This window comes from Callionymus lyra, chromosome 3 (genome assembly GCF_982586985.1).
Source record: "Callionymus lyra chromosome 3, fCalLyr1.hap1.1, whole genome shotgun sequence".
In the NCBI taxonomy this organism is placed as follows: domain Eukaryota; kingdom Metazoa; phylum Chordata; class Actinopteri; order Syngnathiformes; family Callionymidae; genus Callionymus; species Callionymus lyra.
The window spans coordinates 29,126,426-29,141,871 of NC_141820.1; the positions used below are offsets into that span (position 1 = coordinate 29,126,426).

The following is a 15,446-nucleotide window of genomic DNA, read 5'->3' on the forward strand; positions in this document are numbered from 1 at the left end:
AGACAAGTCGAGACTGATCTGTAGGTGTGGCGTGCGTGCGTGGGAGAGGAGGAGGAGGAGGAGGAGGAGCAGGAGGTCCACTTGAGTGTCACCGTGAAAACTTTGAGCTTTTCAAAGTCTTCCTGCTTCTGCCAGCACTTGTCACTCCCGCCCAGAGCTCGTCCAGGAAGGTCAGAAGAAGGAAGTCCAAGAGAAGGTTCGAGCAGAACCAGGAACCACCTGAGAGATCACCAGGGAGGACTTCAAACATGTCGCGACCGGAATACTTTTGAGGTAAAAACCTTTGATTCTGAACAATGACTTGAGTCAAGATGGTCATGTTGACAGTCACGTGGAACAAAACTCTTGTCTTGGTCAAAATGTTTTATTTGCGTTTTGATTTGGTTTATACAGTTCAAGAGGTTTTTAAAATCATTTTCTTGTTTACTTTTTTTTTTCTAAATGATTATTGATAGCAAATTAGCAACATAATGAGTGTTGACGTTAGTTGTTTTATAATATACTTTTTGACAATCACTTCACTTCTAAACTACTTAAGTTTCTTCTACAGATGTTTCTGTTTGAGAATCATCTTAATGTAACCAAACTATTGAGTTAATAGTATAGATAAACTGCTGGTATTAGAAACACAACACCCTTAAATGTATCTTTACATTCACCTTGCAACAATTATGATAAATAATGCACTTTATAATTGAAACAAGTTTGCATTCATACTGACACTTGTGTGAAAACAATTCAATAGTTCATTGTAATATTACAGTTGAAGGTCAAAGTGTATTATTCGTTTTTAGTTTTACAGAGATAAGTTTAGAGGTAATAGAGATGATCTAAACGGAGTGGAAAACCACAGATCTGGTCTTGTAAGCATCTTCAAATGTATGATGCAGAAACATTGAGGCATGTAAACAACTGACTCGGGCTCACATAAGCACGTAAACAAACCTGCAAGTCATTATGTGTGTATTTGTGTCATTATGTGTGTATTTGTGTCATCTTCACGTCGCAGCCTCATGACAAACAACAGGGTGTGTGGAAACGGCCACATAGCATCTCGGTGGGAAATTCAAGGGTTCAAACATCACCATCCAATCATCTTAACCCTCGTGTTATGTCGGGGTGACAAATGTGTTTATGGTATCCCTTGTGTTTCACCAGTGTAAAGTCGAACATTTGTTTTCCTTGACCCTGAGACAACACAAGGGTTAAGTTGACTGTGAAAGTCATGGTGGACAAGAGCAGTAGCTGAACCATAATAATTTAATAATAATAATTATCACTACTATCAGGGTTTAAATTGTTTTTTTTTTAGCCACAACACGTCGCCAATGCCTTTGTTACCGGAATGAAATATTCTTTAGAATTTAATTTAATTCTACTAAGAGCAAGTGTGTCTTTAGAGGTTTTCTATAAATATTTTCCCTATTCGCCTTTTGTCTTCTTGAGTGTGAAAAAGAGTGAAACATTTACTGTGTAGTTCTGCTTTAGCTACAGCACTGATGCAACAATGTTTGGGTGTCATTGGTTTCCTTAAGGAACTTTAACCTCAACTTAAAGTAACATTTAAAATCTTGATCTTTCAGCAGAGATGTGTTAAACCTTCAGTGCATATTTCTTATACATTTTCCATAAGATATATATGATTACATATTTCAGGAGAAATATATTTATATTTATTTTTGCAATCTATTATTTTTTTTTTACCTTCTTTAGTGAGTAAAAAGGGGATATTTCTTCACACGTAAAACCCCGGGATGGCAGATCACTCCAACTAACAGATACAATCAATAATCTGAAAAAAACAATGTTTACTTTTCACAAAATGAGCTACATGAGTGCAGTTCCAAGATGATCCAAAAGAGGGCGCTAGCTGGTTTGACGCGACCGTAAAAGCCTGGACGTTGATCGTAAACCATGAATGAGATAAAACACTCTCGATATGAAGTGAACTCCATCTATGAGTAGTAGTGTGTGACAGTGAGGTATTGGTTTCCTGTCTGCAGCAAACATCCATCCAGAGTGAGGAGCAACCATGCGTAGATTCAGCTCTGAAGGATCTCTCCTGGATCTGGACTTCCTCCCATGGAGGCGTGTGGTTCCGAATAGAAAGAACCGAAAGACAGCAGCTTACTCCACTCACTTCGAGGGCGGACAGTTGCCACCGTTCATCCAGGAGCCTCAGCAGGAGGGAGAAGAGCTTCATGGGAAGTTGAACCGAGAGCTCAGCACCAGCGCGGAGAACCTGACGGAGGTGGACGGGAACCACCTGTGCATCCTCAGCGAAGGTTGCCGGGCCTACAGCGAGAGCCAGCTGAGTCCTGCTGCTCAAGGCCGGGTGGAGAAGGAAGATCTGCAGACCAGCACCTCCTCGTCCGACTCCTATGGAGCCCTGAAGCCCGAGCAGAAGCTGCACCACAGAGCCAAGCTGCACCTCAAGAGCCTCTTCGGACAAGTGAGTGACACCTTGTTACTTCTGGGACTTTACTCTGGTCCAGGGAGGAGACTTCATGGACATCTTGAGAGGGATGAAGGTGTTCAGCCTCTGGTCTGGAGGGAGAGGTTGAAACCCTCTGACTCCATCTATGCATGAGCTCAAAATAATAAGATAAAACTGACTGTTTAGAAATGTTTTTCATGGCTTTCTAACTGTTCTATTACTAGTTAAGCTCTACAAGTTTGTTTTAAGATCAATTAGAAGTATCGTGTTTTCCAGATTAAATGTATATACAATTAATTATTTCACAATTTATTTTACGGCATTATAACAACTTTTATGTATTGTATTGTATATTGTAAAATATATAAAATGTGCATTTTTGTGCACTCCCTTTAGAATTGTTAAATAAAAAAAATGTATATACAATGAAATTAACTAAGGCTTATTTTAAAAATAATTTTTATTTCTTTATATATTTTAAAGTTTAATTTATATAAATTAGTATTGCTCTCGGTGAGGGCGCTTAAAGAGGCTGGTGCTTCCTGGGTGTCACTTTACATCCCATAAATTATGTAAAGTGAAGATCAACATTAGGATCGTTCCATCAAAGACGATCAATACTTGATCTGCCTCTGTGCAGCTGATGATGGAGGTATTTGCTTCCTTTAGTTTCCTGCTGATTTTTAGTTGTAAAACACATCATATTTGAACAAAACCTTGCTTGGTTTATAAATTTGTTTTAAAGTTTAGCAAAATGGTTTCAGAGTTTTTACATTTGTTCTTAAATTAGTTTTGCACTTCTCAGCAACCATACTTGTCTCCTTGAAATTAATTTTCTTTATTATTATTATTGTGACTTTTTTATTCTCAAAATGTTGAAGTGTTCAAAAAAATATTCACGACTTATGAGACAATGTTCTTTTGTTTTTTTAGAGTCCTCATTCTTCCAACTCCAACCTGTCGTGCGTGGACCACAAAGACAGGTGAGTCAGACGGAAGGTTCTCTGGTTCTGGGGTGTGAGGCGACCCTCTGTGTCTTCTAGTGTGGCGGAGAGAAGGTCTCGTCTGCTCTTCATGCACCAGTGGAGTCAGGTGGGTCACAGCAAGGGCAGCCGGATCAGCAGGGAGGAGCTGGAGAAATGGACGGAGTCCCTCAACACACTGCTCAACAGCCACTGTGAGTTTTGAGACGCCTCTTTCCCAGTTGTTTTAATGTCAAAGAAAAGTTTTATAGCTTTCAAATCGCCACGTAAACTACTGACCTCTTGTTGACCTCCAAAGTATTTTGGCTTGTCACAGTTGAAAATCATTATTATCGTTATTAAAATACTTTATTACTGAATTCAAAGCATTGATTGACTTCACTGGAATGTCTGGTCGTGGTGATTGTCGAATTTCTTGTGTATTTGTTGTGTGATTTGTGTCGTTGAACCTTCATAATTTTTACTGCCCCACCTTTCAGTCGTGACTAATGGAACAGCTCTGTGTTAATTCCAGGCGAGTCTTCTTTGATACATTGCCAAACGTAAACTAAACAGTTCAACACTTCCGGTTGTATGACCTTTACTGCATGTTTACTTGCCGTGTCTGGTTTCCATAACATGATCCGACAGAAAACCCTGTCCATCCGTAAATAAATGTGTACGATTCAAATGTGGACATACGTGAATGTCTGACAGTAAATGAGTTGAAAAAACAGATACATTTTCGGACAAATACAAAAACAACATTGTTCTAAGTTCCTTATTGATCTCAATTTGTGATAGGATTTTCAAGATAAAGATGTGCCAGAAGAAGATAGAGATCTGATGCGTCACGACACACTTGTCTGCAGCTGGATTCCTTAAATATTTTCCTTAAGTCTTGATCTTGTCATTTGATCTAGTGACAAAATGCTAAAATTAGAAGGTGCTAAAAATATGAGGGCATCAAGATCTTATGAATGTCGAACATTGTTTCCGTCGTCTTTTAAAACTAGACGTCATGGGTTAAACGTTTCCTCCTCCACCGAGAGCCTCCAGACATCAGTGACATTTAGGCATGAGGTCGGAGCAACTTTTAACATGCAACCGAGTTACACCCTTAACAAACCAAATTAATTCTTCAGGTTTTGAACATTTTGCATTTACGTCTCAGCAGTAAGAGTTCATTGAGAAACACCAGAATTTGTTCCAATCGAAGTCAGTCTTTGGGAAGTTAATAAATGGTTGTGTCTTTGCTCGTGTCCCCTCCAGTGGGGGTCTCTGTGTTCCGAGCGTTCCTGCGCTCCGAGTTCAGCGAGGAGAACCTGCAGTTCTACCAGGCGTGTGAGCAATACAAACATTCGTCCAACAAGTTCAGCCTGCAGCGGCGAGCCAAGGACATCTGTGCCACCTACATCCTGCCAGGATCCCCCCGGGAGGTACACCATCTCTTACATCTGTCAAACTAAAAAGCGAGTGTTTAACCGGGCGTTGACTGACGGCTATCGCAGGTGAACTTGGACGGTAAGACGCGGGATCTAACCATCCAGCTGCTGCAGGCGCCGTCCCACACCTCGCTGACCTACGCACAGAAGCGCATCTACTCGCTGCTGGACCTGGATTGTTACCCTCGGTTCCTGCAGTCCAGCATCTACCAGTCCCTGCTCAGGGAGGCCAGCTAGGGGCCAACGGGTCACTCGGCTTCAGAACATTTGGTTTCACCAGTTCTTTGGATCAGGAGATGAAGATATCGCAGGAGGCGCCGTCAGTGAGGAGACCTGAGCCTCGAGGTCCTTTTGACACAACAGGGACGGGAAATTCTGGCGAAAAACCTCCAGATCTAGCGGACTTTGTGAAGATCTGCTTCACTTGACTAATCCATGTCTCTTGTGTGGCTCAGTCACGAGCGCGCGAGCGTGCACGGCGGGTTCATTTACAGTCATGGCGTTGGCACGAAAACTGTCTTGACTGTGATCACAGACGATAACTGTACATAAGCCAGATAACAAACTCTCATTTCTGCTTCATTTACACGTGTTTTTATCTGCTCATGCGTGCAGCCAACCTTGTCTTCTTCTTTGTCTTCGGGCATTTCCTGTTAGTCACCGTTGGAGCTAAAAATAATGTTTGATCTTATCTTCAAAATGTCCACAAAACCAGTAGAGTTTGACAAGACAGCGGTCAACTGTATTTTCTGTTCTTGGTTGTGTGCGATGATGCGCTTCTGGCTTCCATCAGTTCCTCTGCTTGAGTATTTAAAAGAGCCTTGTTGTTTCAAATTGATTTCAATCAGTGATAATACAATCTCAATGAGGATGAAAAACAAATAAAAGTAAATAATACACATGGCATATTTCCAAATATTAATCATTTACAAGTAAGGTTTACATAAGTGTCTGAAATCAAATTTATTTTTTCGGTATTTTGAACCGCCAAATTATTATTAATGAGGGAAAATGCATTTTTAAAATTAAAACAAAATTTGATGAGGAAAATATTCAACTGTGTGACGAAGATTGGGGGAATATTAATAACAAAGTTATGTTAATAACAAAGAATTGAAGATGATCTGGGAAAATAAAATGGATTTATTCTTTACCAGAGGATGCAACACAATAAGAATTTAATCTTTTTAAACCATTTTTGTCGCGTAAAAGGAAGATGCTGCTCAACGGCAAACTAGGCTCCAGGCATGGCCCGAGAACTGGCTTCTCTAGTATCACTACATTCGTTATACTGTAAGTAGAGTTTTCTAGCCAAGAATGTACTGTAATAGTATTTATTTAAATTTATCACAAATACTGCACATCTATAAATCCACTTATACCAACAAATGTGTATCACAAATGTGGTCAAACTTGAATTATTAAGTGTTGATTTGATACATCCCAGCATGCACTTTGCTTGAACATTGCACTGGCTGCTGTGTGTTTCCTCCTGTGGATGTTCAACTATTACTGTTGTTGTTAAGAGCCTGTGATGGATGCATGGAGAGCTTATAAAACTTCATCCATTATGTCTTGCTACCATCAGATGTACTAATGCCACGGTGTGTTCATGTGACATTGAGGTACAGAGCAAACAAAACTTTTATTTCACAGAGGGGTGCTTTGTTTTTTTCTATTTTAATATAAAGACAATTTTTAGATAAAACTGCCAATAAAGTTATAATTATCCTCCATATTTATTTTCGTTAATTAACTTTTGATTCACTTTGTGTGTTTGCTTCAGAAAATACATTTTAAACAAAAAGAAAATGATGTCAAATTGTATTATTATTATTTTTATTCACATTTAAATAGAAAAATCATACATTTATATAAAAAATACTCAACAGGGTTCAATTATTCTTTGGTTCCTTTCCGAACTTCTGTAGGCATCTTTCTGGACCAGCCAGCGGCTCTTGATTCATCGTGAAGACCTTTAAACGCAACACAATTAGAGATTCATTATATATTTTTCATTTAACAGTTGTTAACTTAGCAGCACGGCAACAAATGACGACGTCATGTCGACCAAGGGTTTGGATTATTTCCCAAGTAATCCGTTCCAAGTAATCCGTTCCAGGCAGAAATGCATGTTCATATGATGGTCGCGAACCATTGGAACACATTTTCTTTGTCCAAAAACATCCAAATACTTCCATGCTGCTCGTATGTAATGTGAAATGGTGAGATCCCGGTCTACGGTCTACACTGGGAGCTTGTGCAATATTTACCCGGAGTAACTCCAAAAAGGAATGGATTACTTTGAAAATAAATAATACTCTTAGTTGACATGATTGTGAGTATGTAAGTGTAATGAAATTGGATTAAAATAAAAACATTGTCAAGCTACCGTGGATCACCAGGGTCGGGTGCTCTTGTATTCATGCTTCTGTTTCATCCACTCAGCCCATGGATACACGTCAACGGCTCGACTCCACTTGGGCTGTTCCAAAAGATCTTTGGGATGGAGCACAAGGCTTTCCGTTGGACACTTGCGTCGACCTATTTGATCCAAGTGCATCTTTCTGTTGGTTATGGATGTTTGACCTTTGACCGCCTCACTCTTTAAAGAAACCAAATCTGGAAGCAGGAGCAATTTGGATCTGGAAAAAAACAAGATTTAAATAACATTAAGAAAGTGTGGCTTCAACTTGCACATGACCATTCCACAATCAACGTTATTCTAGATCTTAATCAAGGTATTGACACAGAAACATGTTTAATAACCCAGTGCTATTAAAACTGCAGAAAAAAAGCGAGTTAAAAAAAAACAGCCTACCAGAACAGCCATTTTTAATTAGATCTAGAAAAAAAAGTTAATTTAATAACTTGTTTTTTGACTTTGACTTTTTTTTAACTTGTTAATGTATTTTTATTGTAATAATTGTATGGTATACTTAAGCTGAACAAAGTAAGTAAGTAATAGTTATTTTTAAAGCGCCTTTCTAGACCAGGGTCACAAAGCGCTTTAACAATCAAAAACAACAGTTAAAATATATACTTTAAAAGATCAAGACACATAAGACAAACACAGGAGTTCCAGAAAATCAGGGAAAAGCCTGTACAAATAAGAATGTCTTAAGATGTTTCTTAAAGGAGTCAGTAGATCATCAAACACAGAGGTAGAGGAAGATCGTTCCAAAGCTTAGGAGCAACAGCCTGGAAGGATTTCTCTCCTCTGGTCCTGAACCGTGTTCAGGAACCATCAGTAGATTCTGATCCACAGACCTCAGAGCCCGAACTGGGGTGTAAGGTTGGATCAGATCAGTGATGTAAGGAGGAGTCTGACCATGAATAGATCTGAAAGTAAGAACCAGAATTTTAAAATTTATCCTGAACGAAACTGGCAGCCAATGAAGAGTTTTAAGGCTTGGGGAAATGTGAGTTCTTCTATAAGAGCAGTGACAGAAGGAAGGAGTCAACAGGGGGCGCTACAGCATGTGCATTTTTTCTACCAACTAAAACATGTATAAGATAAGATAGACTTTATTAATCCAATGTACTGTAGACAGAGAAGTTCTAATCATGCATGTATGTACCAAGCTTTGAGTAGCATGTATTAGTACCTGCACTCTACTGGGTCCTTATACTCTGCTGCGAATGTGTGTCCCGCTGCTCTGAGACCTGATGATGCAAAAGTTACAACCATTATTACATTTTTATTTTAAACAATAAATATTTTTATTTATTTTTTACCAAAACTGAAATATATGAATGATGATTTGAGATTCTAAATAACTAAAAATGAACCATCTTAGAAGTTTGTTTATTCGTCATTTTAAAAGCAACTAAACAAGATGGCCGCTAAAAAGATCCACAAAATAATTGTGGACGTAAGGGTCATTTTCGGCAAAAGGCATTGACATGTAACTATTTCCCAAATATAGAATCAAACCCGGAACATTTAATGTTGCTCTTACCAAGTGAAGGTCTTCCAAGGACGTCAGCGTTGGTGCCGTCCAAGTGGCGACTGTACAAGCTGCATCTAGCAACAAGGCCCTGCTGTCTGGGTAGGTGTGACGGGTGGAGAAGAACGGTGATGGAACGGAGGGATATGGGAATGACAAGGAAAGGGGGAAATAAAGCGATAAACGAAAGAACTGAATACAAACCATATAAAACAAAAGCATAAAAATTTAAATGCAAACATGGTTCAACAAAATAACGTTGCAGCATTTTTAATAGTTTAGTTATGTGGAAGCATGGTGGGGAATTAGCTTCTGTTGAAGTCGATCCTGTGGGTCCATAATTACAAAGGCAAAAAAACCAAAACATTTTGATAATTTATTTTAGATAAACAGTGCATTGACAGTGCAAACACTCAAATCTAATTAAAACTAAAAGTAAAAGAGTAAGAAGTCAATGTCATATTTAAGGCCAAGCCAAGCAGTGGAGCTTGGAAAACTTGAATTATATCAGGGGAAAAGAATCTGATGATACAATGATGATGATCAAGTCTGTGCCTACTTTTTAATCCCTTTAAAATACTTTTAGTACTTACTTTTACAGGCTCTATGTGATGTTGCCTCTTAACTGGATTAATTAATGTGGTTGTGCTCTTGCTTAATCATTTTACTGTGTTTTACTTTTGCATGCTATTTTATTAACTAAACGGATCTTATCTCTTTTATCATATTGTTGTTGCCGTTTTTAATGTACTTATAGTGTATATCTAAAAGGTGCTATATTAACAAAAAATATTTGTATTACACAAATACAGTCTGAAGAATGTAGTCAAAACACTCTCTTACCTAATAATTCAGTGTCATTTATTCATGCATTTCTGCCGTGTTGTGAACAAACTGCTCACGTTTGAAGATGGATGATGTTTTAATCCAGCATTGAAATCACAGCTACAGTGATGCAAGCGCACACAGAGTAACAACATTTAAAAATAAACATTGAAATGCATCGGCCTTGATGACCACGCTGACATGTTAATGATGCCACACGAACACACACACTAACTAGAAGCTAAACAAAAGTTCTAAAGCAAGTCAATTGCCTAGTGGAGATCTCTTGGGGGAGCTGTTGAAACGCGTGAAGAAACAAGACCAAAATAAAAACAAAAAGGGTGGTGAGGGAGGGAAAGGTGAGAATAGAGAGGTGTTGAGAGAGCAGCACGGAAAAGCAATTCAAGAACGAGTGATGAACCTTTGAGGTTAACATATTGGTTGATACTACAGTGGCTTACAAAAGTATTCATACCCCTTGAACCTTTCCACATTTTGTCACATTACAGAATTGTGTAAGTAAGTAAGTAATTTATATTTATAGAGCGCTTTTCCAGACCAGGGTCACAAAGCGCTTAAACAATCAAAGTGAAACTTTGTGTTGGTTTTTCACATTTAATTCTAATAAGATATATTCATGTTTGTGGCGTGTAATGTGACAAAATGTGTAAAAGTTCAAGGGGAATTAATACTTTTGCAAGCCACTGTATATTAAGTTCCCACTTAATGACCAAAATAATTTAGTGTTAATTGTTGGGGTTCATTTCCAAACCCTATGATGAAAATATACTAAATATGTATACTGTATGTAACAAACATTTATTTATTTAATTATTTTGACATTATTAAAAAGTCTACACACTCTTATACACATCCCTTGATCTCAAGGAGTTTCTCTCTAGAATAAAAAGCAACTTCTTCTGGCTTAGTTTCAGTGCAAGAATCCTTTGAAGGTACAAACGTTTCAATGTCATTGAAACAAATCAACAATTTCACACATAAATTAGTCAAAACACGACATTTCAGAGCATGTCCATTTTTGTTGTTGTTTTATCTTTTCCTTCAACATGGCCTATTTTGCAATATTTTTATTTTTCATTTGTGACTAAAAACTTTCTTCAGTTTCAGCCATTAATACACATGCTTTTATTCTGACCCCCTGCAACATTTTCTAAGTTCACACCACTGGACGGTCATTACACATGTTTAAATAACATGCCTTTGTTTATCCTACTGACCTGTTTCTTGCTCCACAGCGTTCAATCCGTGGAGAGCCCGAGATCTGCTCCATATTAGCGACTCCTTCACCGTGTGGAGGTGATCTCGACGGGGAGAAGCAGTTCTGGAAAGATGCTGACTTTGCAGAAAGCTGAGGCGATCCAAATGGCCACGGAGACTTTTGCTTTTCCTGATTAAACACTGGAATGAATACAAATACATTTCATCTGTGATTATAATTAAAGGGAGAGTAATTATGTCACAAACTTGTGAACACAGTCAAGTGTGTGAAGGGAAGAGAAACCGAGACTTTATCCTATTGAGTGTAGAATTCAGTCAAGAAAAAAAAAAGAAAAGAGAAAACTTTGATTTTCAATAATAGATCTAATAGATCTACAGATCTAGATTTTTGAATGTATTATTATAACATGTTCCATTTTTGCCTCACACATTGATCTTGACAGCACAGAAATCTGAATATGTCAGCTGTTGCATCAACAGTTTTCAGTGGTGCAGAGGATCAAGTAAGAAACATGTTAGTGAGTCTTTAAAACATACATGCTTACCGTCTCTCCCTGATAAAGAGTAGGGTTTGATCTCTCCCTCTGGCTTTTTAGGATGCAGCTTTCTCAACTGTGCTGCTGTGGAGAAAGATTGAAAGAATAACCCACTTAAATTTAACAGAAGTTTCTTTTTAATGTCATATGTAAAGAGCTAAAATGTAAAAAGGAGAAAAAAAGAGAAGCTCATTTGCAGGAAATTATAAACTTTTACTACAAACCAAATCTACACATGCCACTGTGAGCTCATTTGAAAAAAACATAATGCATAAATAAAACTTTTGTTTAGTAAAACTGGGTGACAGCACAAAATTAATTTACCTGATCGATTGTGGAAGAAGCTTTCAAACACTACAAAGTTATTGACCTGAAAAAATAAATAGTTGTTAAAGTCTTTTTCTTAGTCACCGATGTTTCAATACAATATTCCGAATTAAAAGTCCTTTAGAAACAAATGTGTTACTCTAGTCAACAACTCAAAATAGTTTTAAAAAAGAATGTAAAGAAAACCCTAATATGCATGTATTTGACCTGGATCTAAAATTACACAAATAATTGAATGGTATTGCAGTTGTTAATTTCACTGTTAGTGCATTTTAAAGGTAGAAGAAGAAAGAGAAAGAAAATGTCATGATTTACTTCCAGTAAGTAATCCAAATATATTTTGTTGGTAAGAGAAAGTTAACTAAACATATCTCTTTAATATAATATCAAACCATTTTATTTAAAATATGATGAATATAAATAATGTGAATTTATAATTATGAGGTCAAATCAAATGTAATGAGTCGTTTATCATCATATTATGAATATTAATCTGAGGGTAAATATGTTATTACACAGGACTATATCGGTCTAAACTGTGTTCGTTTCATAGTTTGCATTAAATCTTACCTGAGGAACACTTTGCTTTAGAAAGTAGTGTTTCGCTAAAAACGCCAGGAATTTGGGTGAAGGCCTGTCATATGCCATGAGTCCTGGCTCTAAACTCATGTGCTACAAGAAGAGAGGATCACAAGCACATAGTTACGGAGCACTAGGAAGTGGACCACTTATGACGAACACTGCTGAGTAATCAATATCCAACTAATGCACGTTAAGACACTTCAAATGATAGCATTAGCCTATGACTCATATGTTTGAGAAGCCAGGAGGTTCTCTCTCAGCACACAGTCTTTTGAATAACAAGGCGTGGTGCCGCCTAGATGATCCTGTCGGTAGCATTATCGAGTCTTAAGGCTAAAAACGAGGTAAATACACACATCCAGAGCAGGAAACTGAAAACTATTCTTCAGGTGCTCTTTCCTTACTCAACATTCTACTCATTATGCATCGTCTTGTATAAGAATTATTTTACCTGCAACATAAATTCGAACAGCTCTAAACCATAACCATTTCTCTGCATGTTCTCAGCTATGTAGAAATCCAGGGCACACTGTGGCTCTGCTTCCACATGAACACCCTGCCGGTCCTGTAAAGCAAAATATTAGAATGGTATCAGAAATAAATAATTAAAAATATACAATTATATTCAAATTAAAAATGACTTACAAGTAGAAAAAGTTTTTTGCTTCCAGTTTTGAGGTATCCTAAAATGACACCGTTCCCCCTGCAGCAGTAACATCGATTAAATGTGAGAATCAAGTCAGACTACGATTTTACAGAAGTACGTGTGCCATTTGACTTTAAAAAAGAATTAGACAATGGATTTTTACAGCATCAAACAAGACAATCAACTATCACATTTCAAGCTATTCTTGTGCTCACTGTTTATACTTTATTGTAAATTTATATTTGAAAAATATATTTACTTATAACTCAATGTTAAAAAAAACTAAATCAATGTAAAATTAAATGTTAAAAATATCACTTTAAATACATTCAGGGAAAGATATTTGTTGTAATAAGAATGCAGTGTTAAAATCTTGGCAACCAAAGAGAAGAAATCAATCCGTGCAGACATGTTAAGCTGCAACGTCACGCAGAGGTCACGGAAAGTAGCGCCATGGCAACCAACGGGCGTGACGATGCTAACACAAATAAAGTAAACAGACTCAAGCACCATCACACCTGTGACAGCAGGGGTCACACTGAATATATATACACCACATTTCTTACACTGAATGTATTTACATTTAATTATTTAACACATGCACACTGAAAATTGCACTGCTATGAATGATTTTGTCTTGAAAATTCATATTCAAAATCTGATGGCACACATTTAATTCCATACATTCTTAACCGTACCCATTAGCGTCTCCATCCTTCAGCAGGTACAGTTGCTGCTGCTGGCCCTTCAGCTTCGAGGCACTTGTTATAGGCGCAGGTAGATTTTGAGCCTGTGGGGCAAACAGCATGAACACCTTCACATGTGAACTATTATTACAGGATATTTGTTCAGCAAAGTGTCATAAACTTCTTCACAGTGTCTTATGAAGCAGAATTATAATAAAAATGTATGAATAAAATGATTTTTTAAATGTTCTTCTGAAAAAAGTACTGACTTAGATTGTATCATCTTGTTCTTTCTCTTTATTTCTCTTTGTTCTTGTTCTTATTTTATTTTTGATTTATTTTTTATGAAAATTTGCTGTATTTGCTGTAGCTATTGGATAAAAACAATTTCCCGAAGGATAATAAAGTTCTACCTTACCTTACCTTACATTTCTTTTAAATGAGATTGTGTCCAAGATAACAATATTAAAACGAAACTAATATTAACTAATATTAAACTATTTTCCACTTCGTAGAACACTCACTTGTGACGAGGCTCTTCCGAGTTCATCCACTACAGTTGCAATGAGGGTCTGAAGATCTGGTCTGCACAGAATAAAAACACATTTATCAGAAAGGTCTGCAACAAACAGGTTCCACTTATGGAAGAGACTTGCAGAGTCTCCTCCACTGCCATTCACTTGAGATCAAGTGCTAGTTGAATTAAATATAGAATTTAAAAGTTGAATAATTACAATATGTTTTCAATGGAGACATTGTTGGTGTCAGGTATGTTAATATGGGGTAAAGATCATCTTGTTCTTATTTTATTTTGATTATTTTTTATGAAAAACTGCTGTATTTGCTGTGGATAATTTGAAAAAAAAAACAATTTCAATATCAATAAAGTTCTACCTAACCTAAGATGGGTCAAGGCAGGTGTTTCCATGACACACTTTCATGCAACGTTAATTGAAATAATAATTATATCAATACATTTCTTTGCATTCATACGTTTTATTTCGATTCAAGAGAGGAGCAAATACAACATGGACACCACAGTATTATCGATCATGTTCTCTGCACAGAAAACACTAGAACCTTCTAACTAGCAACAACCAGAGAAACAAACAACACTCTCTTACCTCCCGGCAGACAGTAGACTTCCAACCAGGTTATGGTCAATGACGGAGACTCTCTCGGAAAATAACTGGTTGATATCGAAAGGAAACTCCATGTTTATTAGGAACAATAAAGCTAATGATGAACAGAACGGCTAACACAGGTGCAGCTTGCTAGCGTTAGCAGGCTAATAAATGAGCAGCATTTATGTCGTGAAGATGAAAGCAGTGTTTAGTGTCGCTGCTGAAAATATATTTGATCATATCATGTAAACCGAGGAGTTATTAGACTAATATACTTGAGGCTACATTGTTTGACGCGACTCGGATGTGACGTCATAAGGGCAGCGACCGCTCTTTAGTGTTGCTCCTTTTTATTTTTATTTTAAATACGCAACCCGCATGCCTGTATACCTTTTAGTTACGCATCACTTTGATTTTACAAGTATTTAGTAAGTAAGTAAGTAAATAATAGTTGTATTTAAAATTAATGTTATGAATCTACGATGATGTTTTGATCCAAGTATTTATTTTGTATGAATTTACATTCAAGTTACTCAACTAAATATTGTCTGCGCAAAACATAAACTAGAGTAAAGGAAAAGCAGATATTAAACAGGTTAAAAAGGATTTACCCTGGACTAGAGCTGGAGGTCTCAAACCACTAGGGGGCGTCAGTGGATTCCACTGCAGACGCAATTTGGTTTACAA

The 15,446-nt window shown here is 37.2% G+C and overlaps 2 protein-coding genes across 3 annotated transcripts; one reads left to right on the top strand and one right to left on the bottom strand.

Moving 5' to 3' along the window:
* The first annotated feature begins 114 nt into the window (after positions 1–114).
* On the top strand, positions 115–5,748 carry LOC148084344 (regulator of G protein signaling 8). Its single transcript, XM_087787427.1, has 6 exons — positions 115–273; positions 2,004–2,452; positions 3,371–3,420; positions 3,481–3,614; positions 4,672–4,838; positions 4,911–5,748. The coding sequence occupies exons 2-6, from the start codon at positions 2,033–2,035 to the stop codon at positions 5,079–5,081; spliced, it is 942 nt and encodes a 313-aa protein (XP_087643553.1). The 5' UTR covers positions 115–273; positions 2,004–2,032; the 3' UTR covers positions 5,082–5,748.
* A 918-nt stretch (positions 5,749–6,666) lies between these two features.
* Positions 6,667–15,046, bottom strand: atat1 (alpha tubulin acetyltransferase 1). Of its 2 annotated transcripts, none has more exons than XM_087787426.1 (13): positions 14,760–15,046; positions 14,160–14,220; positions 13,648–13,739; positions 12,949–13,006; positions 12,755–12,868; positions 12,292–12,393; positions 11,719–11,764; positions 11,404–11,475; positions 10,858–11,038; positions 8,807–8,892; positions 8,453–8,510; positions 7,237–7,489; positions 6,667–6,820 (listed from the first exon to the last, which is right to left on the bottom strand). In XM_087787426.1, the coding sequence occupies exons 1-12, from the start codon at positions 14,849–14,851 to the stop codon at positions 7,243–7,245; spliced, it is 1,209 nt and encodes a 402-aa protein (XP_087643552.1). In that variant the 5' UTR covers positions 14,852–15,046; the 3' UTR covers positions 6,667–6,820; positions 7,237–7,242. The 2 variants fall into 2 exon arrangements, with proteins under 2 accessions (XP_087643552.1, XP_087643551.1); XM_087787425.1 differs by having other exon boundaries at positions 11,404–11,478.
* Between the last annotated feature and the right edge of the window lie 400 nt (positions 15,047–15,446).